Genomic DNA, 21090 nt, shown 5'->3' on the forward strand with positions numbered 1-21090 from the left:
TTTAACCCCTTCTTAACCTGAACGTACATTGAAAATACACGCAACCCTTTTGAGTAAAAAATGCACACTGTGTTGTGCCTCGGTGTGCATTGTTTACACAACGTGAGTTACGCTACTTAATATGTCCGTGTGGAAACTCGTTCGGTACACCTCCGAACCGAACCGGAACCCCCGTACCGAAATGGTTCAATACAAATACACGTACCGTTACACCCCTAATATATATATATATATATATATATATATATATATATATATATATATATATTTAATAACGTATGTGTATTTATTTATTTATATATATTAATTATTTGGCCGTTTTTGTTTACATGTTAAAGGTGTACAAAATACATGCATGTTTAACATATAGATTCCTTTCTTTCATGAAGACAAGAATATAAGTTGGTGTATTACCTGATTCTGATGACTTGCATTGATTGGAATCAGACAAGATTCACAGTCGTGCTGACAACTTCCACATCTTCTATTTTACATTGTGGAGGAGGAAAAAAAAGTCCTACTCTCTGTCCAATACCACATGAAAGTGGTTGGTTTTTGGCATCTTATTTGTCCAGCTTCCATACTCCTTTTTATACACTTTACAAGAAATACATTGACGGCAAACTCCGTAGCTTGGTAGTTTGTTTGCGCTAGTTTTTGGAGACTCTTATTTTGTTAACGCAGGCAGGAGGGAGCAGCACTTTTATTGTGAAGACAGGAACTGTGCGGTCAGTGTTTAGGCTTTTGACGGAAGGATAAAAAGTATTTCTCAAATTCCTGTCCCTCATTTTTTCTTAATACTGAGCTGGCAGCAGCCAGCATCGTCTCACAAGACCCTCGGGTGCCGCGAATGTCAATCAAGTGACGAAAGTGACATCTTAGTGAAGATTGATGATCACTCATTTTTAGGACTATTTTTTTAATGCCTGGCTGGCGATCGACTGACACACCCTCCGCCATCGACTGGTAGCTCGCCATTGACGTAGTGGGCACCTCTGGCCTACAGTCACAGCTGTTGATGCCAATATTTTTGGACCCTGTTGGTTATTTGCTTTTGTGGACCATTCGCCCAATTGTAGACTCGGCATTTAAGTTGGTGCTAAATTTCGAAAGTATTGTAAGCATTATTTCCCAACTTCTTTCGGATTCGAGCACATAAACAATGGTCCACGTAACACACACGTGCAGTGGAATATCGATTTAACAATAATTTTTTTTGTACGGACGTTTCTATTTACGGACCACAGACCAAATAAAAACATGCTTTGGTGTGTGAACCATGTCACTGTGAAATGTTTCCTCCACCCATTTTGTGCCCGGCAGCACAGCCATTTTTTGGCAGGCTTATCAATCGCCACTACTCATTCATTTAGCACATTAGCTACTGTGCTAGGTTCTACTTTGTGTGCTCTTTAAATGATTTTAAACTTTTTGCAACGTTTTTCTAATTTTGCTAACTCATGAGGACAAAGAAAGCAATTGTCAAGCGATGTTTGATTTGAAACATTCCGGAAGTATCGGCACTGCCTCTTCCCCTTCTTCCGCAGCACACAAACAAGATTAACCTTCGAGGTGAAGTGTATTAATGTTTTATTCCTAATCATTGTGACCAATGTTCTCTCTAATTTTTCATGTGTGTGAGAAAACGCCAAAACTCCCTGAGCATTCAGTGGAGCCCATGTGAGCAACATCAGACGTGCACACTGTGGCTACACCAGCAGCACACCTGTACCAAACCTGACTACATAACCAGTTCAATCTCCATCCATCCATCCATTTTCTACCGCTTGTCCCTTTTGGGGTTGCGGGGGGTGCTGGAGCCTATCCCAGCTGCATTCGGGCGGAAGGCGGGGTACACCCTGGACAAGTTGCCACTTCATCGCAGGGCCAACACAGATAGACAGACAACATTCTCTTATTATTATAATCAAATGACAGCAGTCATTTCCATGAGATGATTTTCTAATATAAGTGTTTAGGCCCACTTTCAATGACAATAACAAAAAATATTGTTTTTCATGAACTGTGTACTTGTATTGTTTGTCTGGGTGGAGGTCCTGCTTTGGAAATAATTTGTACCCCTTTCAGACATTGCATTTAGTTGCCATTAAAACATTCACATGTTGCACAATGAGATGTAAGCAGGGGATCATGTGTACATTCCTGCAACTTACTGTTTGTAAAAAATATATTTTTATTAGTATTTATTTAATACACTAACAGCATTTCATGATTAATATTTTATAGATTAAGATTCCTAATAAATGACACTAGAATAAGCACACATTTGATTGGTAAATCATAGTGTAACGACCTGGAATGACACTTTGTGTGGTGTTGGAGTTGTCTGACTTTTTGTGTGGCTGTAAACGCATCACTGGCTAAGTGCCATATGTGCATGTGTTGGCGCAAGTGAGAAAGAGCGAGCGGCTGCTGTTGATATAACAAAGTTGCTTTTGGTCTGGTTTGTACTGCAGAAAATGACCAGTTTTGCTAGATATAATTTTTTTTACTAATGTTTTGGTGATGTGTTTATGGCAGACAATAAAGAGTTTTGCTCAGTAAAGTGATGGATGGAATTCATGTCCTCAAAGCGTCTCGACAGACGTTACAATATTTGAACAATGATGACGAAAACTGTTTTCTCTGTCGTGTCCGTGTCGTGTCGAAAATTGTTATGCGCTTATTTTTTTATTTGATTTTGTGCGTGGCATAGATTTGCCGTGCGCAGAGGACGCTTGAGCAGTGCGCAATTGCACAGGTGTGCACCTTAGAGGGAACTTTGATTGTGACTACCTGGCTGTTAAAGTTAGTTTTGTGATTTCAAACTGAGTGCACCAGCGACAGTGTGTGTGCGTGTCGACTGCATAGGAAGACAGTTCAAAGGGCAGGTGATTTTTGGCTTAGTTAATAATTAGAACGTTTCTTTGATATACAGTAACACTTTGAATTGTGTTCCAAGTGTACCAACCTTAACTAAAAGATGGACTTTTTTTCCAGGCTGAAATTATTCATGTTCACATTTTTTCTTATGGAGAAAGTTGCTTCTTTCTTATAGAGAAAGTTGCTTCTATATACACTATATTGCCAAAAGTATTTGGCCACACATCCAAATGATCAAAATCAGGTGTCCCAATCACTTGGCCCGGCCACAGGTGTATAAAATCAAGTACTTAGGCATGGAGACTGTTTCTACAAACGTTTGTGAAAGAATGGGCCGCTCTCAGTGATTTCCAGCGTGGAACTGTCATAGGATGCCACCTGTGCAACTAATCGAGTCGTGAAATGTCCTCGCTCCTAAATATTCCAAAGTCAACTGTCGACTTTATTATAAGAAAATGGAAGAGTTTGGGAACAACAGCAACTCAGCCACCAAGTGGTAGGCCACATAAACTGACAGAGGGGTCAGCGGATGCTGAAGCGCATAGTGCAAAGATGTTGCCAACTTTCTGCACAGTCAGTTGCTACAGAGCTCCAAACTTCATGTGACCTTCCAATTAGCCCACGTACAGTACGCAGAGAGCTTCATGGAATGGGTTTCCATGGCCGAGCATCTGCATCCAAGCCATCCATCATCAAGTCCAATGCAAAGCGTGGGATGCAGTGGTGTAAAGCACGTCGCCACTGGACTCTAGAGCAGTGGAGACGCCTTCTCTGGAGTGATGAATCACGCTTTTCCATCTGGCAATCTGATGGACCAGTCTGGGTTTGGAGGTTGCCAGGAGAACGCTACATTTCGGACTGCATTGTGCAGAGTGTGAAATTTGGTGGAGGAGGAATTATGGTGTGGGGTTGCTTTTCAGGGGTTGGGCTTGGCCCCTTAGTTCCAGTGAAAGGAACTTTGAATGCTCCAGGATACCAAAACATTTTGGACAATTCCATGCTCCCAACCTTGTGAGAACAGTTTGGAGCGGGCCCCGTCCTCTTCCAACATGACTGTGCACCAGTGCACAACAAAGCAAGGTCCATAAAGACATGGATGACAGAGTCTGGTGTGGATGAACTTGACTGGCCTGCACAAAGTCCTGACCTGAACCCGATAGAACACCTTTGGGATGAATTAGAACGGAGACTGAGAGCCAGGCCTTCTCGAACAACATCAGTGTGTGACCTCACCATTGTGCTTTTGAAATAATGGTTGAAAATTCCTATAAACACACTCTGCAACCTTGTGGACAGCCTTCCCAGAAGAGTTGAAGCTGTAATAGCTGCAAAAGGTGGACCGACATCATATTGAATCCTATGGGTTAGGAATGGGGTGGCACGTGAGTCAAGGCAGGTGGCCAAATACTTTTGGCAAAATAGTGTACAAACTTTTCTATTTACGAACCTTGTTTAAGAACCAGTTAAGTTTGTACATTGAGGTTCCACTGTAGTACTTTGTTTAATGTCAGCTGGTCAAAAGGATTTGGCAATCTACCATAACAACAACATGACTGCTATGCTAGGTGCTTCCCTGGGACTGCGTTTGTGTACGTGACAGCCATGTGTCACCGTCTGAATGTCAGACTTCTTCCTCAATTTATACTTACGGTAATATGATTAGTACCGTATTTTTCGGACTATAGGTCGCAGTTTTTTTCATAGTTTGGCCGGGGGTGCGACTTATACTCAGGAGCGACTTATGTGTGAAATTATTAACACATTACCGTAAAATATCAAATATGATTTATCTCGTTCACGTAAGAGACTAGACGTATAAGATTTCATGGGATTTAGCGATTAGGAGTGACAGATTGTTTGGTAAACGAATAGCATGTTCTATACGTTATAGTTATTTGAATGACTCTTACCATAATATGTTATGTTAACATACCAGGCACATTCTCAGTTGGTTATTTATGCCTCATATAACGTACACTTATTCAGCCTGTTATTCACTATTCTTTATTTATTTTAAATTGCCTTTCAAATGTCTATTCTTGGTGTTGGGTTTTATCAAATACATTTCCCCAAAAAATGCAACTTATACTCCAGTGCGATTTATATATGTTTTTTTCCTTCTTTATTGTGCATTTTCGGCCGGTGCAACTTATACTCCGGAGCGACTTGTACTCCGAAAAATACGGTAATTGTGGAAAAAATTGACATTTTTATTTTGGAGCATTTACCGTATCGTGATTAATCAAAACAGGAAGTTGGCTGTGTTACATCTCTTGGCTTTCTTTATAGTACCCCTGCCCACAGAAACAAAAATAACAACTGGAAGTAGATGATCCACGTACCGGTGATGTGTATGCGATACTCCTCTTTAAATATTTTCTTCCAACAAGGAAGCTGCAACTGCATATGTGCGGTGGACATTCCCGGCAGATTCAAGTCCAGGTCACCCATAAAGTGAGGGAACTCCCAGTCCTGCACACACACACACACACCTACCTTTAAAGTCCTATTACTGGAACAAAACACATTACATTAGATTTTATTAAGCCAGAATCATTTACCTAGACTCCCACTGTTAGCAGTCCAGCGCGTATAACCACAGTGAATTATCTCCACATGGTAAAATTCCCAAGGAGCGGTATAACAAGTCTCTAGCTGTTAATGAAGTCCACTGCACTTTTAGCACTGCAAGGCTTTTTCTGGCCAACATTCATGAAGATAAGCGAATGTAAAGATGTGCAACAACCAGACAGTCTGTGCAAATCAGGCCAAACTCTACAAGAGATGAAGCCATAGCAACAACATCCTGCAGCCTCCCCCCCAAGATATTAATTAGGACCCTCCAGTGGTCTTTGTGTTCCGTGGCGGGCGCTGCCATGCATGGCGCTAACGAGCATGGCATTTAAATACGCCTCCAACACCATGACAAAGATGGGGAGAGTCCTCTCCCTGAGTGCGTATCACTTTAACGTCTTAAAAAAGAAAACGTGTACATACCCACCCACACAGGACATTTGACATTTAGCCAGCAGCGTAATTACACACAAAAGTATAAAAAGTAAAGCCTCGCTTGAAGGCAGGAATCCAAACGGATCATTAATTAGTTTGAGAACGGCAGAGCGCATCTTTTCTCACAGAGGATTGACAGTCCGTGAACTATAGCAGCACGGAGGTGACCTCTAGGGGGCGTGCAGCCCTCTTTAATCATTAACATTACAGACCACTTAGACTGTTATTTCCTCGGAGAAAAGGGACATTTAAAATGTTAATAAACCACCTGTGAATAATCAAGTGAAAATCTGTTGTGTGTTAGCATTACTTAACATATGTTCTGGCCTCGAATACAGCGTGTACTGACTGAGGCCTGCTAGCTAACAGCAATCACGCCGTGACGCTACAAGTACTACATCCGTAACAAAACAATGAACGCTGCGAAATTTGAAAGTACCATTTTGTTTTGTTGTCACGATGAAAATTTTTTAAATTGTCACAGCTACAAATTAATGAGCAATTCACAAATAATTGAAATGCGAGCTAAATGCTAAAGGATCCGTGCCATTTGCATCCTTAGGAAATAAAATGTAAAAATGTATCATTCAAATCAAGCAAAATTACAAAAAAAAATGTATTTGTTTATTTTTGTTAGGTTTTTTTTGCATGCAACAGTATTAGCCTAAATGACTACTGTATATTTTGCCTAGTGTTTTCCCGATACCAATACTTTCAGTACCAAAGTGTATTTCGATACTTTTCGGTACTTTTGTAAATAAAGGGGACCACAAACAATGCTATTATTGGCTTTATTTTACCAAAAAATCTTAGAGTACCGTATTTTCCGCACCATAAGCCGCACCTAAAAACCACAATTTTTGTCAAAAGCAGACAGTGCGGCTAATAACCCGGTGCGCCTTATATATGGATTAATATTCATATTTATTTTCATAAGGTTTAGGTCTCGCAACTACGGTAAACAGTCGCCATCTTTTTTCCCCGTAAAAGAGGAAGCGCTTCTTCTTCTACGGTAAGCAACCGCCCCCATAGAAGAGGAAGCGCTTCTTCTTCTACTGTAAGCAACCGCCAAGGTGAGCACCCGCCCCCGGAGAAGAAGAAGCTCGCGGATATTTAATTTCATTTGTTTTTCTGTAAAGACAACAAAATGTCTCCTACTAAGAGACACGCGTACAAGGTTCCACTGGCTTTTGATATTCATGTGAACCGCACTGTGGATACAACGGGAGCACGTACGGTGAATATTCGCACCACAGGGAATAAGAAGTCGTCCTACTGTGGTTCTAGCTTGCCATGCTAACGGCCAGAAACTTCCACCCACGGTGATATTCAAAAGGAAGACCTTGCCAAAAGAGAACTTTCCAGCCGGCGTCATCATAAAAGCTAACTCGAAGGGATCGGATGGATGAAGAAAAGATGAGCGAGTGGTTGATAGACGTTTACGCGAAGACACCGGGTGACTTTTTTCACGCAGCGCCGTTCCTGTTGATCTACGACTGCATGCGCGTCCACATCACAGATGGTGTCAAAAAACAAGTGAAGCACACCGAAGAAGAATAATTCGAGGGATTTGTAGATGAGTAATAACTTCAGAAAGTGAGCTTTAAATGTTTATTTTGTGTGTTGTGTGACACTAACGTATGAGCAACGTTGAGTTATTGATGTTGCTATTGCTCTGCACTATTTTGAGTGTTACTATTTTTGTGATTGCACATTACATTTTGGGAGTGAACAGAGTTGTTAGAACGCTGGTTTGTAATATATTATTAAAGTTTGACTGACCTATCTGACTGTTTTGTTGACATTCCCTTTAGCGTAGCGTAGGTGCGGCTAATAGCACGGGGCGGCTAACAGGTAAACAAAGTTTTGAAATATGCCGTTCATTAAACGTGCGGCTAATAACACGGGGCGCCTTATGGTGCGGAAAATACGGTACATTAAACATAAGTTATTGCAATTTTGTCCTTAAATAAAATAGTGAACATAATCGACAACTTGTCTTTTAGTAGTAAGTAAACAAACAAAGGCTCCTAATTAGTCTGCTGACGTATGCATTAACATATTGTGTCATTTATCATTCTATTATTTTCTCAACATTATAAAGGACAAACTGTAAAAAATGACTATTAATCTACTTGTTCAGTTACTGTTAACATCTGGTTATTTTCTGTTTTAACATGCTCTATCTAGACTTCTGTTAAAATGTAATAATCACTTATTCTTCTGTTGTTTGAAACTTTACATTAGTTTTGGATGATACCACACATTTAGGTATCAATCGGATACCAAGTAGTTACAGGATCATACATTGGTCATATTCATAGTCCTCGTGTCCAGGGACAATATTTCCTGAGCTTATAAACATTTTATGATTTTTTAAAAAAGGAAAAAAGATTTTGTGACGATAAAAAATATCGACTTAATCATAATAGTATCGACTCGATACGCTATTGTACTTGGTATCATTACAGTGGATGTCAGGTGTAGATCCAACCATGGCGTTTGTTTACATTGTGACGCCAGTGATCTATTGTATCCTCCTACGGTGTGTAGTGAAGCATGTTTAGCTATTCCTCGTCCTGCAGTGATAATGATACTTGTAAGAAACATACTTTATTTGTCGCCATGGAGACAAGGATTAGGGATTTAGAAGTAGCTAAAACACTGCCAACTGCGGATGGATGTTAGCTGCTTGCTAGCTAGCCATGTCTTAAAGCACCTCTTCCTGAGGGCGTTTCAGTGGTATAACTTCACCTTTATCTTTACTTTTCAAGCCAAAATGCGTCCATTCTCCCTTTTCTGTCTAGACACTGTGTCTGCTTGTAAGCACTCCGTGATTGTGCGCTGCCGAACATGCTCCTCCGCTCTTAAAACCAGCAATGTCACGACGTGACGACACACTGTCATGCCATTAAAAAAATAAAATTGAAAAATATGGGGAACCGGTACTTTTCAAACAGAGTATAGTACCGTTTTTGATTCATTAGTACTGCGCTACTATACTAATACCGGTATACCATACAACCCTAGTACCAGTATAGTAAAATAAAAATTAGAACTCCTCGCCTTTACATTTGGTGGAAATAACTTTTCATAGTTGTTGTTTTTGCCCAGACAAACACATTTGCATATTTATGAGCCATAGCCTTATTGATGTACACTTTCCTATGGGAAGCAGTAGTTTGTGTGGAAGTGAGGAAAAATCTTCTGAGTCATCATTAAAGGAAATGAAGGCGGCCCACAAGGGAGCGCGCAGCTAAGGGTTCATGGCGGAGGATTTTCTGAGGGAGAACAGAAGAATAAGGAGTCAACTGTGTGTGTGCTTACATGGGAAGCGTATATGCAATATATGTGTGTGTGTGTGTGTGTGTGTGTGTGTGTGTGTGTGTGTGTGTGTGTGTGTGTGTGTGTGTGTGTGTGTGTGTGTGTGTGTGTGTGTGTGTGTGTGTGTGTGTGTGTGTGTGTGTGTGTGTGTGTGTGTGTGTGTGTGTGTGTCCTCTGCAGCTGTGAATGATCAAACGCCGCCTCTCGCTGCCTCATTGATAAATTGGGGAGTGGGGATGATCGGACGCGAATTGGCATTAAGATGGAGTGAGAAGCCAGGAGTCGTCCTGGCGAGCGTCTTCTTTTTAATTGGCCACTAGAGAGCGCTCATACCTGCATGACAATGAGGAGGTCGAAGACCAAGATGAAGGAGGCCAGGAAGGCTCTGGAGAGCTCATCGGTGGGCAGGAAGCCTCGGTTCAGTCTGTCCCAGTTGATCCAGTTGGTGAGGATGAACAGAACCACAAGTGACGTCAGGGAGAAGAGCACGGTCCTGCACCACGGCGTAGACCACAGAGAGAGGAAGAGATTGAAGTGAATGAGAGCAGAAGTCAACTTTGAAACACTTCATGTATCCCAAAGTCCAAAGGAGATTTATTACAAACAACTCACAGAGAAGAAGAACGATGGAGTAGGGCTGGGCGATATATCGATATACTCGATATATCGTGGGTTTGTGTTGTGCGATATAGAAAATGACTACATCGTGATATTCGAGTATACGTTCTTACGCAGTTGCTTTTAGCTGCGGGCATTACACTACATGCCTTTCTCACTCCTTCTTGTCTCTCCTTCTCACAGAGAGGTAAAACAAGCGCACCTTCTTACATACATCACATACGTATACGCCCTTGCGGAGCAGAGAGGTAGCAGCATGGGTAACGTTAGCTGTGGTGCGAGTGGTAATACGAGAGTAAGAACGTGCGAATCTGGTAACAAATGAAGGAAGAATGAATTCCCAAGAAAAACAGCACGGGGTCCATCGTCTGGCGGTGGTTCGGCTTCAAGCGGGAATATGTCGAACAGAAAACCGTAATTTGTCAAGTGTGGGGCAAAGAGTAGCATTACTGCTAATATGTAGCATCATTTGAAAAGTCACCCGCCAGATAATGAAGAGTGCTTGAAACTCCGCATGTCAACATCTCCGTTCGGTGCCACACCAACAAAATTCAGAGGCAACCATTTCCACATCAACACCGTATGAAAAAAATAGTCAACAACAGAAAGAGATAACGTCCGCAGGAACCTACCACATAGCGAAGGACATACACCATTTGATTTCCTATTATGCAGCTCATTTTTATTTGACAGTTATTGAAATATCTTGTGTAACATCATGTTTGTTTTAAACTATTGTAGTGGTGTTCTGTACAAAAAGTGCACTTTAATTTAGTGTTTTGATATGTCATCTTGTGTGTCATGCACAAAAGTGCACTCATAGCTTGTTTTAAAAAGTCTCTGACAATCTTGCACTTTCAGTTTTGGAAATGACATGAATGTTTGTGCCACTGCTTAAAGGCCTACTGAAATTATTACTTTTTATTTAAACGGGGATAGCAGATCCATTCTGTGTCATACTTGATCATTTCGCGATATTGCATATTTTTGCTGAAAGGATTTAGTAGAGAACATCGACGATAAAGTTCGCAACTTTTGGTCGCTGATAAAAAAAGCCTTGCCTGTGACGTCGCAGGTTGAAGGGCTCCTCACATTTCCCCATTGTTTACACCAGCAGCGAGACAGATTCGGACCGAGAAAGCGACGGTTACCCCATTAATTTCAGCGAGGATGAAAGATTCGTGGATGAGGAACGTGAGAGTGAAGGACTAGAGTGCAGTGCAGGACGTATCTTTTTTCACTCTGACCGTAACTTAGGTAAAAGGGCTTATTGGATTCCACACTTTCTTCTTTTTCTATTGTGGATCACGGATTTGTATTTTAAACCACCTCGGATACTATATCCTCTTGAAAATGAGTCGAGAACGCAAAATGGACATTCACAGTGACTTTTATCTCCACGACAATACATCGGTGAAGCACTTTGGCTACGGAGCTAACGTGATAGCATCGTGCTTAAATGGCAGATAGAAACAAAAAAAATAAGCCCCTGACTGGAAGGATAGACAGCAGATCAACAATACTACTATCAGGAGACACCGAACCAAACACTGGACCTGTAACTACACGGTTAATGCTGTGCCGCCTGTCAAAGCCTAGCAATGCTGTTGCTAACGACGCCATTGAAGCTAACTTAGCTACGGGACCTCGTCAGAGCTATGATAAAAACATTAGCGCTCCACCTACGCCAGCCAGCCCTCATCTGCTCATCAACACCCGTGCTCACCTGCGTTCCAGCGATCGACGGCGCGACGAAGGACTTCACCCGATCATCGATGCGGTCGGCGGCTAGCGTCGGATAGCGCGTCTGCTATCCAACTCAAAGTCCTCCCGGTTGTGTTGCTGCAGCCAGCCGCTAATACACCGATCCCACCTACAGCTTTCTTCTTTGCAGTCTCCATTGTTCATTAAACAAATTGCAAAAGATTCACCAACACAGATGTCCAGAATACTGTGGAATTTTGCGATGAAAACAGAGCTGTTTGTATTGTGATACAATGTGTCCGAATACTTCCGCTTCAACCATCGACGTCACGCGCAAACGTCATCATATCTAAGTTTTTTTCAACCGGAAGTTTCGCGGGAAATTTAAAATTGCACTTTATAAGTTAACCCGGCCGTATTGGCATATGTTGCAATGTTAAGATTTCATCATTGATATATAAACTATCAAACTGCGTGGTCGGTAGTAGTGGGTTTCAGTAGGCCTTTAATAACTGTTTAATAAATACACTTTTGGTCAATTGACTTAGTTGTGATTTCCCTCTCTGCATGAAAGTTTAAAATGAGCATATATTAATGCAGTATGAAGAAGAATGTTTTAATGTAGACACATAGAATCATCATACTGCTGTGATTATATGCATCAAGTGTTCATTCAAGACAAAGGCAAAATATGGAGATATATATCGTGTATCGTTACATGGCCTAAAAATATTGAGATATTTTAAAAAAGGCCATATCGCCCAGCCCTACGATGGAGTCAATATGGTGAACAACATGCAGTAGACAAAATGTCATCGTCTAAATGGCACTTTTACCCTAACACACTGTTTGCAGTATTTATTTGTTTCCGCATCATATTGTAATAATGTTCAGCTATGAAAATGGAGACCACTATTTTTATTCACGTGTATTTTTTCTAACAGGGTCAACTAAATATATTAGTCATTATATGTCAACTGTACTTTGCTCAAGCAGAATCTTAATATATATCTTCACAACTACCCACCTTAAAATGTTTCTATTATGATCTAGGGTGGTACGGTATACCGGTATTAGTATAGTACCGCGTTACTAATGAATAATATTCCGTACTATGCCGTCTCTAAAAAGTACCGGTCCAACCATCCCCCAAACCCCCATCGTTGTTACGTCGGGACATTGCTGGTTTTACGGGCAGAGGAGCATGTTCGGCAGCACACAATCACAGAGTACTTACAAGCAGACATAGTGTGTAGACAGAAAAGGGAGAATGGACGCATTTTGGATAAAGGTGAAGTTATAACACTGAAACACCCTCAGGAAGAGGTGCTATAGTCCAGCCGCAGTCGGCAGTGTTTTAGCTACTTCTAAATCACTAATTCTCGTCTCCATGGCGACAAATCAAGTACGTTTCTTACAAGTATCATTATCACTGTAGGACGAGGAATAGCTAAACATGCTTCACTACACACCATAGGAGGATACAATCGATCACCGGCGTCAATGCACCACTTCTCCCAGATGATTGTTGAAATTACAAATGCTTTGGTATCTACATGTTTATTTATTTAGTTTGCATTGGAACAAGACACACAAAAAAACAAAAAGCCAAATCTGATATTATTTTACGCAGAACTCCAAAAATGGACTGTACAAAATGATTGGCACCCTCAATGTTACGGCTCAGACCCCTGCCGTCTGTGCGCACCTCGGGACACGCCCACGGGTGCGCACATCCAGGGACGCGCCGTGCGCGTCTCCGCCCTGCAGCAGCCACCAGCTGCAATCACTCACCAGAAATCTGCACACCTGAGATTGATGAGGGTGTGCCGGATAAAGGCAGGGTGGACCCAAGGATCGGCGCGGGAACTTAGTTTTCTCATGGTGACCCGTAAGCGAAGCTTTAGCTCTCTCCCCTTGTTTTCCTCTCCGTGCCTTAAACCCCCCTGTCTTCTTACGTGTCCCTGCAGTACTCTCCGTCGCCTGGACAGTGAGCTGTGCGTCTCACTTTTCCCTGGATCCCCCCCCCCTGTGTTTTTGGACTGCCTTCCTCGTTCCTAACTCCTCGCTCGCCCCTGGACTTGACGCCCCTCTCAGCCCCTCTCAGCCCCACGGACCCCCGCTTGAATCCCGGATCACCTGCCTGCCCCCTGGACTTCCTCGTCTCTTGTTCAACACTTTGGTAACAAACGCTTCAGTTAAATTCTACACATAGTCTTACACCACACACAATCTTATTCTAGTTCACACTCCATTTCCTTAGTTTAGTTGTATTGTTTATTATTATTATATATATATATATATTAAATAATTGTACATACTTTCCCCTGGTGTCTTTTTGCCGTCACCTCCCCTTAGTCCAACCATAACACTCAACTTAATATTTGGTAGCACACCCTTTGGAAAAAATAACTGAAATCAATCGCTTCCTGTAACCAGCAATGAGTTTCTTACACCTTGCTACTGGAATTTTGGACCACTCTTCTTTTGCAAAGTGCTTCAGGTATCTCAGATTTGAAGGGTTCCTTCTCCCAACTGTTGTTTTTAGATCTCTCCACAGATCTCCATAGATCTGGACTCATTGATGGCCACTTCAGAACTCTCCAGCGCTTTGTCTTAAGCCATTTTTGTGTGCTTTCTGAAGTATGCTTTGGGTCTTTGTCCTGCTGGAAGACTCATGAGCTTTGACGGAGACCCAGCTTTCTGACACTGGGCCCTACATTATGCCCCAGTCGTGCTTTTTTATGTCTGTGTCAGCAGCGGGGTCCTCCTGGGTCTCCTACCATAGCGTCCCTTTTCATTGAGATGGCGACTGATAGTGCGAGCTGACACTGTTGTACCCTGTGTCTGCAGGTCAGCTTGAATTTGTTTGGAAGTGGATCGAGGTTCTTTATCCACAATTCTAACAATCCTTCGTTGCAGTCTTTCATCAATTTTTCTGTTCCGTCCACGTCCAAGGAGGTTAGCTACAGTGCCATGGGCTTTAAACTTCTTGATTACATTGCGCACAGTAGAAACAGGAACATTTAGATCTCTGGAAATGGAATTGTAGCCTTGAGATTGTCCATGCTTTTCCAAAATCGTGGTTCTCAAATCTTCTGAGAGTTTGTTGCTCTTCTTTCTTTTCTCCATGCTCAGTGTGGTACACACAACACAAAGGTTGAGTCCTTTTTTTTTTCATTTTAACTGGCTGCAAGTGTGATTTCTATATTGCACCTGTGACTTGCTACAGGTGAGTTTAATTACAAATTAAAGGAGCACCACATACTTAAAATACAACTTTTTCTTAAAATTTTGAAAATGTGCCAATAATTTTGTCCAGTCCATTTTTGGAGTTCTGTGTAAAATATCAGATCTGGCTTTTTTGTGTGTGTGTGTGTTATTCCAATGCAAACAAAATAAATAAATGTGAAAAAAAGTGGTGCATTATCTGACAAAAATGCAGGGGTGCCAATATTTTTGGCCATGACTATGTATTTTTTGAGCACATTCCACATAGCTGCGTTTCCATTGCCCCTAGAAATGAGCAAAACATAAATATCACAATACGAAACTGGTAATGGAAACACCCATATTTCGAAAAACCTCTCAAATATCGCTAAAACATATTTGCGCTCTCATGAGGTGGTTTTTAAGTGTTTCGATAGTTAAATGTGCAAAAGGGGTTTCCATCATGCTTTTGCAAAAATTTTAGAGGTTACATAAACACCGAGGCAGTGAGGCGCCGATGCAGGATGAGGAGGGCAGACAGGTCATCTTGGAATCGCCTTTTGAGCGAGCGGGTGCTCGTCTTCTATTGACATCACGGAGCAGTGGCTGCAATATCTTCCTCAAAGTTGGCTCTCGCGGGATGAGATTTTACAAGGTTCATGGCTCATGAAGCAAAACCCCCTTTAATGGAAACACCTACAAGTCGCAAACGACTTTATCGAAATTTCAGAAATAACGCTTTTACTTTGCAAAAAACGGCAATGGAGACACAGCTAATACCGCAATGATAATGATAACCGTAACAATTGTGTTCACAACAACCGTGATATGAAATGTTTAAACTCTATTTAAAAGTTTGGATCCGCACAACAATTTAATGGCTTTTTTCTTTGGCCCATGTCTCACACCTCAACAAAGTTTAGTTTAGTTTTCCCAACATCCTGCTCACTAGGGCTGCGACAATTAGTCTACATTGTTGACAAAAAAATTTTCGCCTACAATTATATTTGTCGACAATAGTCGTGACGTCATCACTCGTGCTTTTCCGGGCCAAAGTGTGTCACTCGCCATCAACATTGAGTTTGAGGATATTTCCTCTTATTCTTGTTAAAAACATGAATACTTAGTTCATTGTGCAAAGTGGACCTTGTTTTTATGGCAGTACATCTGTGATATGCCAGTATTTAAATCGGAGACATGATGTTGGACATTTGGAGGGAGGATGTGGTCTCAACCTCGGTAAGAGTGTTAGCTTCTTCCTAACTAGCGAGTTAACAAGAGTGAGACAAAGTTGTGTGAAAAATAACTTGAACTATCATTTTAACCAAATTCAGCCAGCTAAACTTTGTCTATATCAATTCAAGTACCTTTTAAAGACACTTTAACAAACGCACGACACGCACGCGCGCACACACACACACAGACAGACAGGCACTAATGCGGATGTATCATAAGATTAAACATACAATGTATTAAATAGCCAACATGTTAAAAAAATAATCAAATATAATTCTACACATTGAGTCTATTAGATTGCTAAAACTGCCAAGAGTTAATCAATAATCAATATACCAGTGTGCAGCTTTTAAAACATCACAAAATGCCTTTCTTTTTGAGGATGTTAGATTTTGTGTTTTTTTGTTTGTTTTCATTGCTGCTATTTTAAAGGCCTACTGAAACCCACTACTACCGACCACGCAGTGTGATAGTTTATATATCAATGATGAAATCTTAACATTGCAACACATGCCAATACGGCCGGGTTAACTTATAAAGTGCAATTTTAAATTTCCAGTGAAACTTCCGGTTGAAAACGTCTATGTATGATGACGTATGCGCGTGACGTCAATGATTGAAGCGGAAGTATTCGGACACATTGTATCTCAATACAAACAGCTTTGTTTTCATCGCAAAATTCCACAGTATTCTGGACATCTGTGTTGGTGAATCTTTTGCAATTTGTTTAATGAACGATGAAGCTGACAAAGAAGAAAGCTGTAGGTGGGATCGGTGTATTAGCGGCTGGCTGCAGCAACACAACCAGGAGGACTTTGAGTTGGATAGCAGACGCGCTATCCGACACTAGCCGCCGACCGCATTGATGATCGGGTGAAGTCCTTCGTCGCACCGTCGATCGCTGGAACGCAGGTGAGCACGGGTGTTGATGAGCAGATGAGGACTGGCGTAGGTGGAGCGCTAATGTTTTTATCATAGCTCTGACGAGGTCTCGTAACTAAGTTAGCTTCAATGGCGTCGTTGGCAACAGCATTGCTAGGCTTCGACAGGCGGCACAGCATTAACCGTGTGGTTACAGGTCCAGTGTTTGGTTCGGTGTCTCCTGATAGTATTGTTGATCTTCTGTCTATCCTTCCAGTCAGGGGCTTATTTCTTTTGTTTCTATCTGCATTTAAGCACGATACTATCACGTTAGCTCCGTAGCCAAAGTGCTTCACCGATGTATTGTCGTGGAGATAAAAGTCACTGTGAATGTCCATTTTGCGTCCTCGACTCTCATTTTCAAGAGGATATAGTATCCGAGGTGGTTTAAAATACAAATCCGTGATCCACAATAGAAAAAGGAGAAAGTGTAGAATCCAATGAGCCCTTTTACCTAAGTTACGGTCAGAGCGAAAAAAGATACGTCCTGCACTGCACTCTAGTCCTTCACTCTCACGTTCCTCATCCACGAATCTTTCATCCTTGCTCAAATGAATGGGGTAATCGTCGCTTTCTCGGTCCGAATCGCTCTCGCTGCTGGTGTAAACAATGGGGAAATGTGAGGAGCCCTTCAACCTGCGACGTCACGCTACTTCTGGTACAGGCAAGGCTTTTTTTTCTCAGCGACCTAAAGTTGCGAACTTTATCGTCGATGTTCCCTACTAAATCCTTTCAGCAAAAATATGGCAATATCGCGAAATGATCAAGTATGACACATAGAATGGATCTGCTATCCCCATTTGAATAAAAAAAATCATTTCAGTAGGCCTTTAACTGTTTTTTAATACATAAACAAGGTTAATTAATTTTTTATCACTTTGCCTCTCCTTTCTTTTAGATGGACAACATTTTATTAGTCATTTAATTTTTCCTAACAGCTGAATGAGCAGCACAGTATAAATAAATAATTATTTATGAATGAATTAGTCATCTTCTTTGTTAGTAAGCACATGCTTAAAATAACTTAAGCTACCAATATTTTGGCACCGGTACCAATTTTAATAGCGTTGACACCGGCCAGCGTAGATAAATTAAGTAAAGATCAGCGTTCAAAGTCTAACTGCATTTTGGCCAACAGTGGAACAAAGTTGGCTTAAAGTAATAATATCAGCAATAATTTTTAGGTCTCTAAATTGGCCCCAGTGAATAATGTTTGTCTGTTTGACCCTGTTATGAGGTGGCGACTTGTCCAGGGTGTACCCCAACCTTCCGCCTGAATGCAGCTGAGATAGGCTCCAGCACCCCCCGTGACCCTGAAAGGGACAAGCGGTAGAAAATGGATGGATGCATTTAGAAGTCGATGGAAAAATTAGAGCTATTAAATTTTCTTTACGCTTTATTATCTGATCGACTAATTGTTAAGATTATCGTTGATTAATCGACTATCAAAATAATCGTTAGTTGCAGCCCTACTGCTCACAAACAAACAGAAAGGAAAGCATGACCTTGTCCTTTGTGTAAGTCGGGGGTCAGCAACCCGCAGCTATTTTAGCGCCGCCCTAGTGGCTCCCTGGAGCTTTTTCAAAGATGTGTGAAAATGGAACAAGATGAAAGAAAAAAAAAAATTAGTTTTACTATGGTTTCTGGCAGAGGACAAACAAGACACAAACCTTCTTAATTGTTAGAAATCCTACTGTTTGTATCAAACATGCTTCACTGATGAGACTATTTGGCTAGCACTGTTTTGTCCTACTAATTTCAGGGATCCTTGAACTCATCGTAGTTTGTTTAGATGTACAACTTTCTCCGACGCTGCTACAGAAAGACGTGTTTTATGCCACTCCTTTGTCTCCATCCATTTTCTCATTTTGTCAACCAAATGTTTTATGCTGTGCGTGAATGCACAAAAGGTGAACTTTGTTGATGTTATTGATTTGCTGGAGTGCTTATCAGGCATATTTGGTCAATCCATGACTGCAAGCTAATCGATGCTAACATGCTATTTAGGCAAGCTGTATGTACATATTGCGTCTTTATGCCTCTTTTGTAGGTATATTTGAGCTCATTTAATTTAATTTACTTATGTCCTCTGTGTAATTAATCTATATTTGCATGTCTCGTGACAGATTATCTGTATGTAATATTGGCTGCATTTCTGATAGTTGTTTGTGCGCCATGTTGTTCCAGACCACAGCAAAACGTTACGAAGCTTGCAAAGATTGTAATAAATCCATTAGAAGAAGAAAGCCTGCCGTTTCCTTAAACTTGGACAAACACATTTTCACCTTTGGCCATTCTGAGCCAGTAATTTCCAGAAGCTATCTCATCCTGTGAGAAGCATCAATTTTACTAATGTTTTCCAATATTGCAAAAATGTGTAGAATAAAAATTAAAATACAAAATTTCTGTCAACAAAGATTTGCGTCAGCCTTTGAGAGTAGGCTAATATAGACGCTTACATCATGTGTTGCCTTCATTATAAATAAATGATAAATAAATGGGTTATACTTGTATAGCGCTTTTCTACCTTCAAGGTACTCAAAGCGCTTTGACAGTATTTCCACATTCACCCATTCACACACACATTCACACACTGATGGCGGGAGCTGCCATGCAAGGCGCTAAACAGCAGCCATCAGGAGCAAGGGTGAAGTGTCTTGCCCAAGGACACAACGGACGTGACTAGGATGGTAGAAGATGGGGATTGAACCCCAGTAACCAGCAACCCTCCGATTGCTGGCACGGCCACTCTACCAACTTCGCCACGCTGCCCCATTATAACACATTATTATAACACTTATATAAGGCTTTTCATTTTTTGTGGCTCCAAACAGATTTTTTATTTTTTATTTTTGGTCCAATATGGCTCTTTCAACATTTTGGGTTGCCGACCCCTGGTGTAAGTCAAAAAAGAACTGAAGACTCACTGGGGTGAGTTTTTCCTTGCCCGTATGTGGGCTCTGTACCGAGGATGTCGTTGTGGCTTGTGCAGCCCTTTGAGACACTTGTGATTTAGGGCTATATAAATAAACATTGATTGATTGATTGATTGATTGAAGACATGTTACCCTCCACCGTGCCTTTACTCTGTATGTACAGTTCTCCTTTGACCCAAACATAAACCCATTAAAGACACCCACATCTGAAAAACGAACAATCACTAGCACTTTGGACTTAATATATATGTGGGCCACACTGTTATAGACATGCTTTGCAGCGTTTGTGTAGCAGCTCTTTAAAGGTCATGACAAAGGGGGGGGGGGGACAACAAAAAAAGTGACAAGACTCGGATTTGCCTTGTGACCTTGCCATGTTCATCGATTCCCCCTCTTGTTCTTCTAATTAAAAGGGGCTGACACTGAGTGAAGGATGATTAACACGGCTATTGACTCCTTGTGGCCGGGTGATACACTACACACTTGCAACACACACTCACCAACATCAGCTACACTTGCACAATCTAAATACAAACCATCAGGAAATTCTCCTTGTACAAATTTGACTCAATTGTGGAGGTATTAATCTAACAACATGTTTATTATTGCAATGCATCACACTTGTCTCAATTGTTAACTTACCAGAAGAGGACAATCCTATGATTGCCTTTTTTCCAGAACCTTCTGGCAGCTTTCCCCCAATCTGGGTACTTCTTATCCTGAAGCATCATATCTGTCACCTACAAAAGATAAAAAATAATTCTTCAATCCCACCACTAGTCCACACATATAGAAATATCCGGTGGTGATAAAGGATGCATCAATCACCATCGAATTGAAACCCCCTTTAGTGTTTAAAGAATTGAAAAATTATCAACATAGTTGACATAAATACATACACCACACTACCGTAATTACAAATTGTGTTCACATCCACAGGACCAATGTGGGTTAGCCTACTCTATACAGTATTTACAACCGTATTAGTGTTCACTTTAAAGCCGCAGATGGTTCATCTAGTTATTGACATTATTTACACATTACTTTGTCTGTTTCAGTCACTGTTATTTAGTCATTACAGTAATTAAAACTTGTGTTCACATCCACAGGAACCACATGGGTTAGCCTACTTTATACAGTATTTATTTACAACCTTATTAGTGTTCACTTCACAGCCACAGATTGTTCATCTAGTTATTGACATTATTTACACATTACTTTGTCTGTTTCAGTCACTGTTATTTAGTCA

General features: G+C 41.1%; 1 protein-coding gene and 1 long non-coding RNA gene across 6 annotated transcripts in view; one reads left to right on the forward strand and one right to left on the reverse strand.

The window, feature by feature from the left end:
* Window positions 1-21090, forward strand: part of LOC133641660 (uncharacterized) — a 135376-nt gene that overhangs the window by 14685 nt on the left and 99601 nt on the right. The window lies entirely within an intron of this gene.
* Window positions 1-21090, reverse strand: part of tmem117 (transmembrane protein 117) — a 170143-nt gene that overhangs the window by 7273 nt on the left and 141780 nt on the right. For all 3 annotated transcript variants that reach the window (XM_062035543.1, XM_062035544.1, XM_062035546.1), the window contains 3 exons: window positions 20484-20581; window positions 9550-9709; window positions 5226-5355 (listed from right to left, as the gene is read on the reverse strand). In XM_062035543.1, the coding sequence (XP_061891527.1) occupies window positions 5226-5355; window positions 9550-9709; window positions 20484-20581 (388 nt within the window). The remainder of the gene's footprint in view (window positions 1-5225; window positions 5356-9549; window positions 9710-20483; window positions 20582-21090) is intronic.

Source organism: Entelurus aequoreus, linkage group LG24 (genome assembly GCF_033978785.1).
Source record: "Entelurus aequoreus isolate RoL-2023_Sb linkage group LG24, RoL_Eaeq_v1.1, whole genome shotgun sequence".
NCBI classification, from domain to species: domain Eukaryota; kingdom Metazoa; phylum Chordata; class Actinopteri; order Syngnathiformes; family Syngnathidae; genus Entelurus; species Entelurus aequoreus.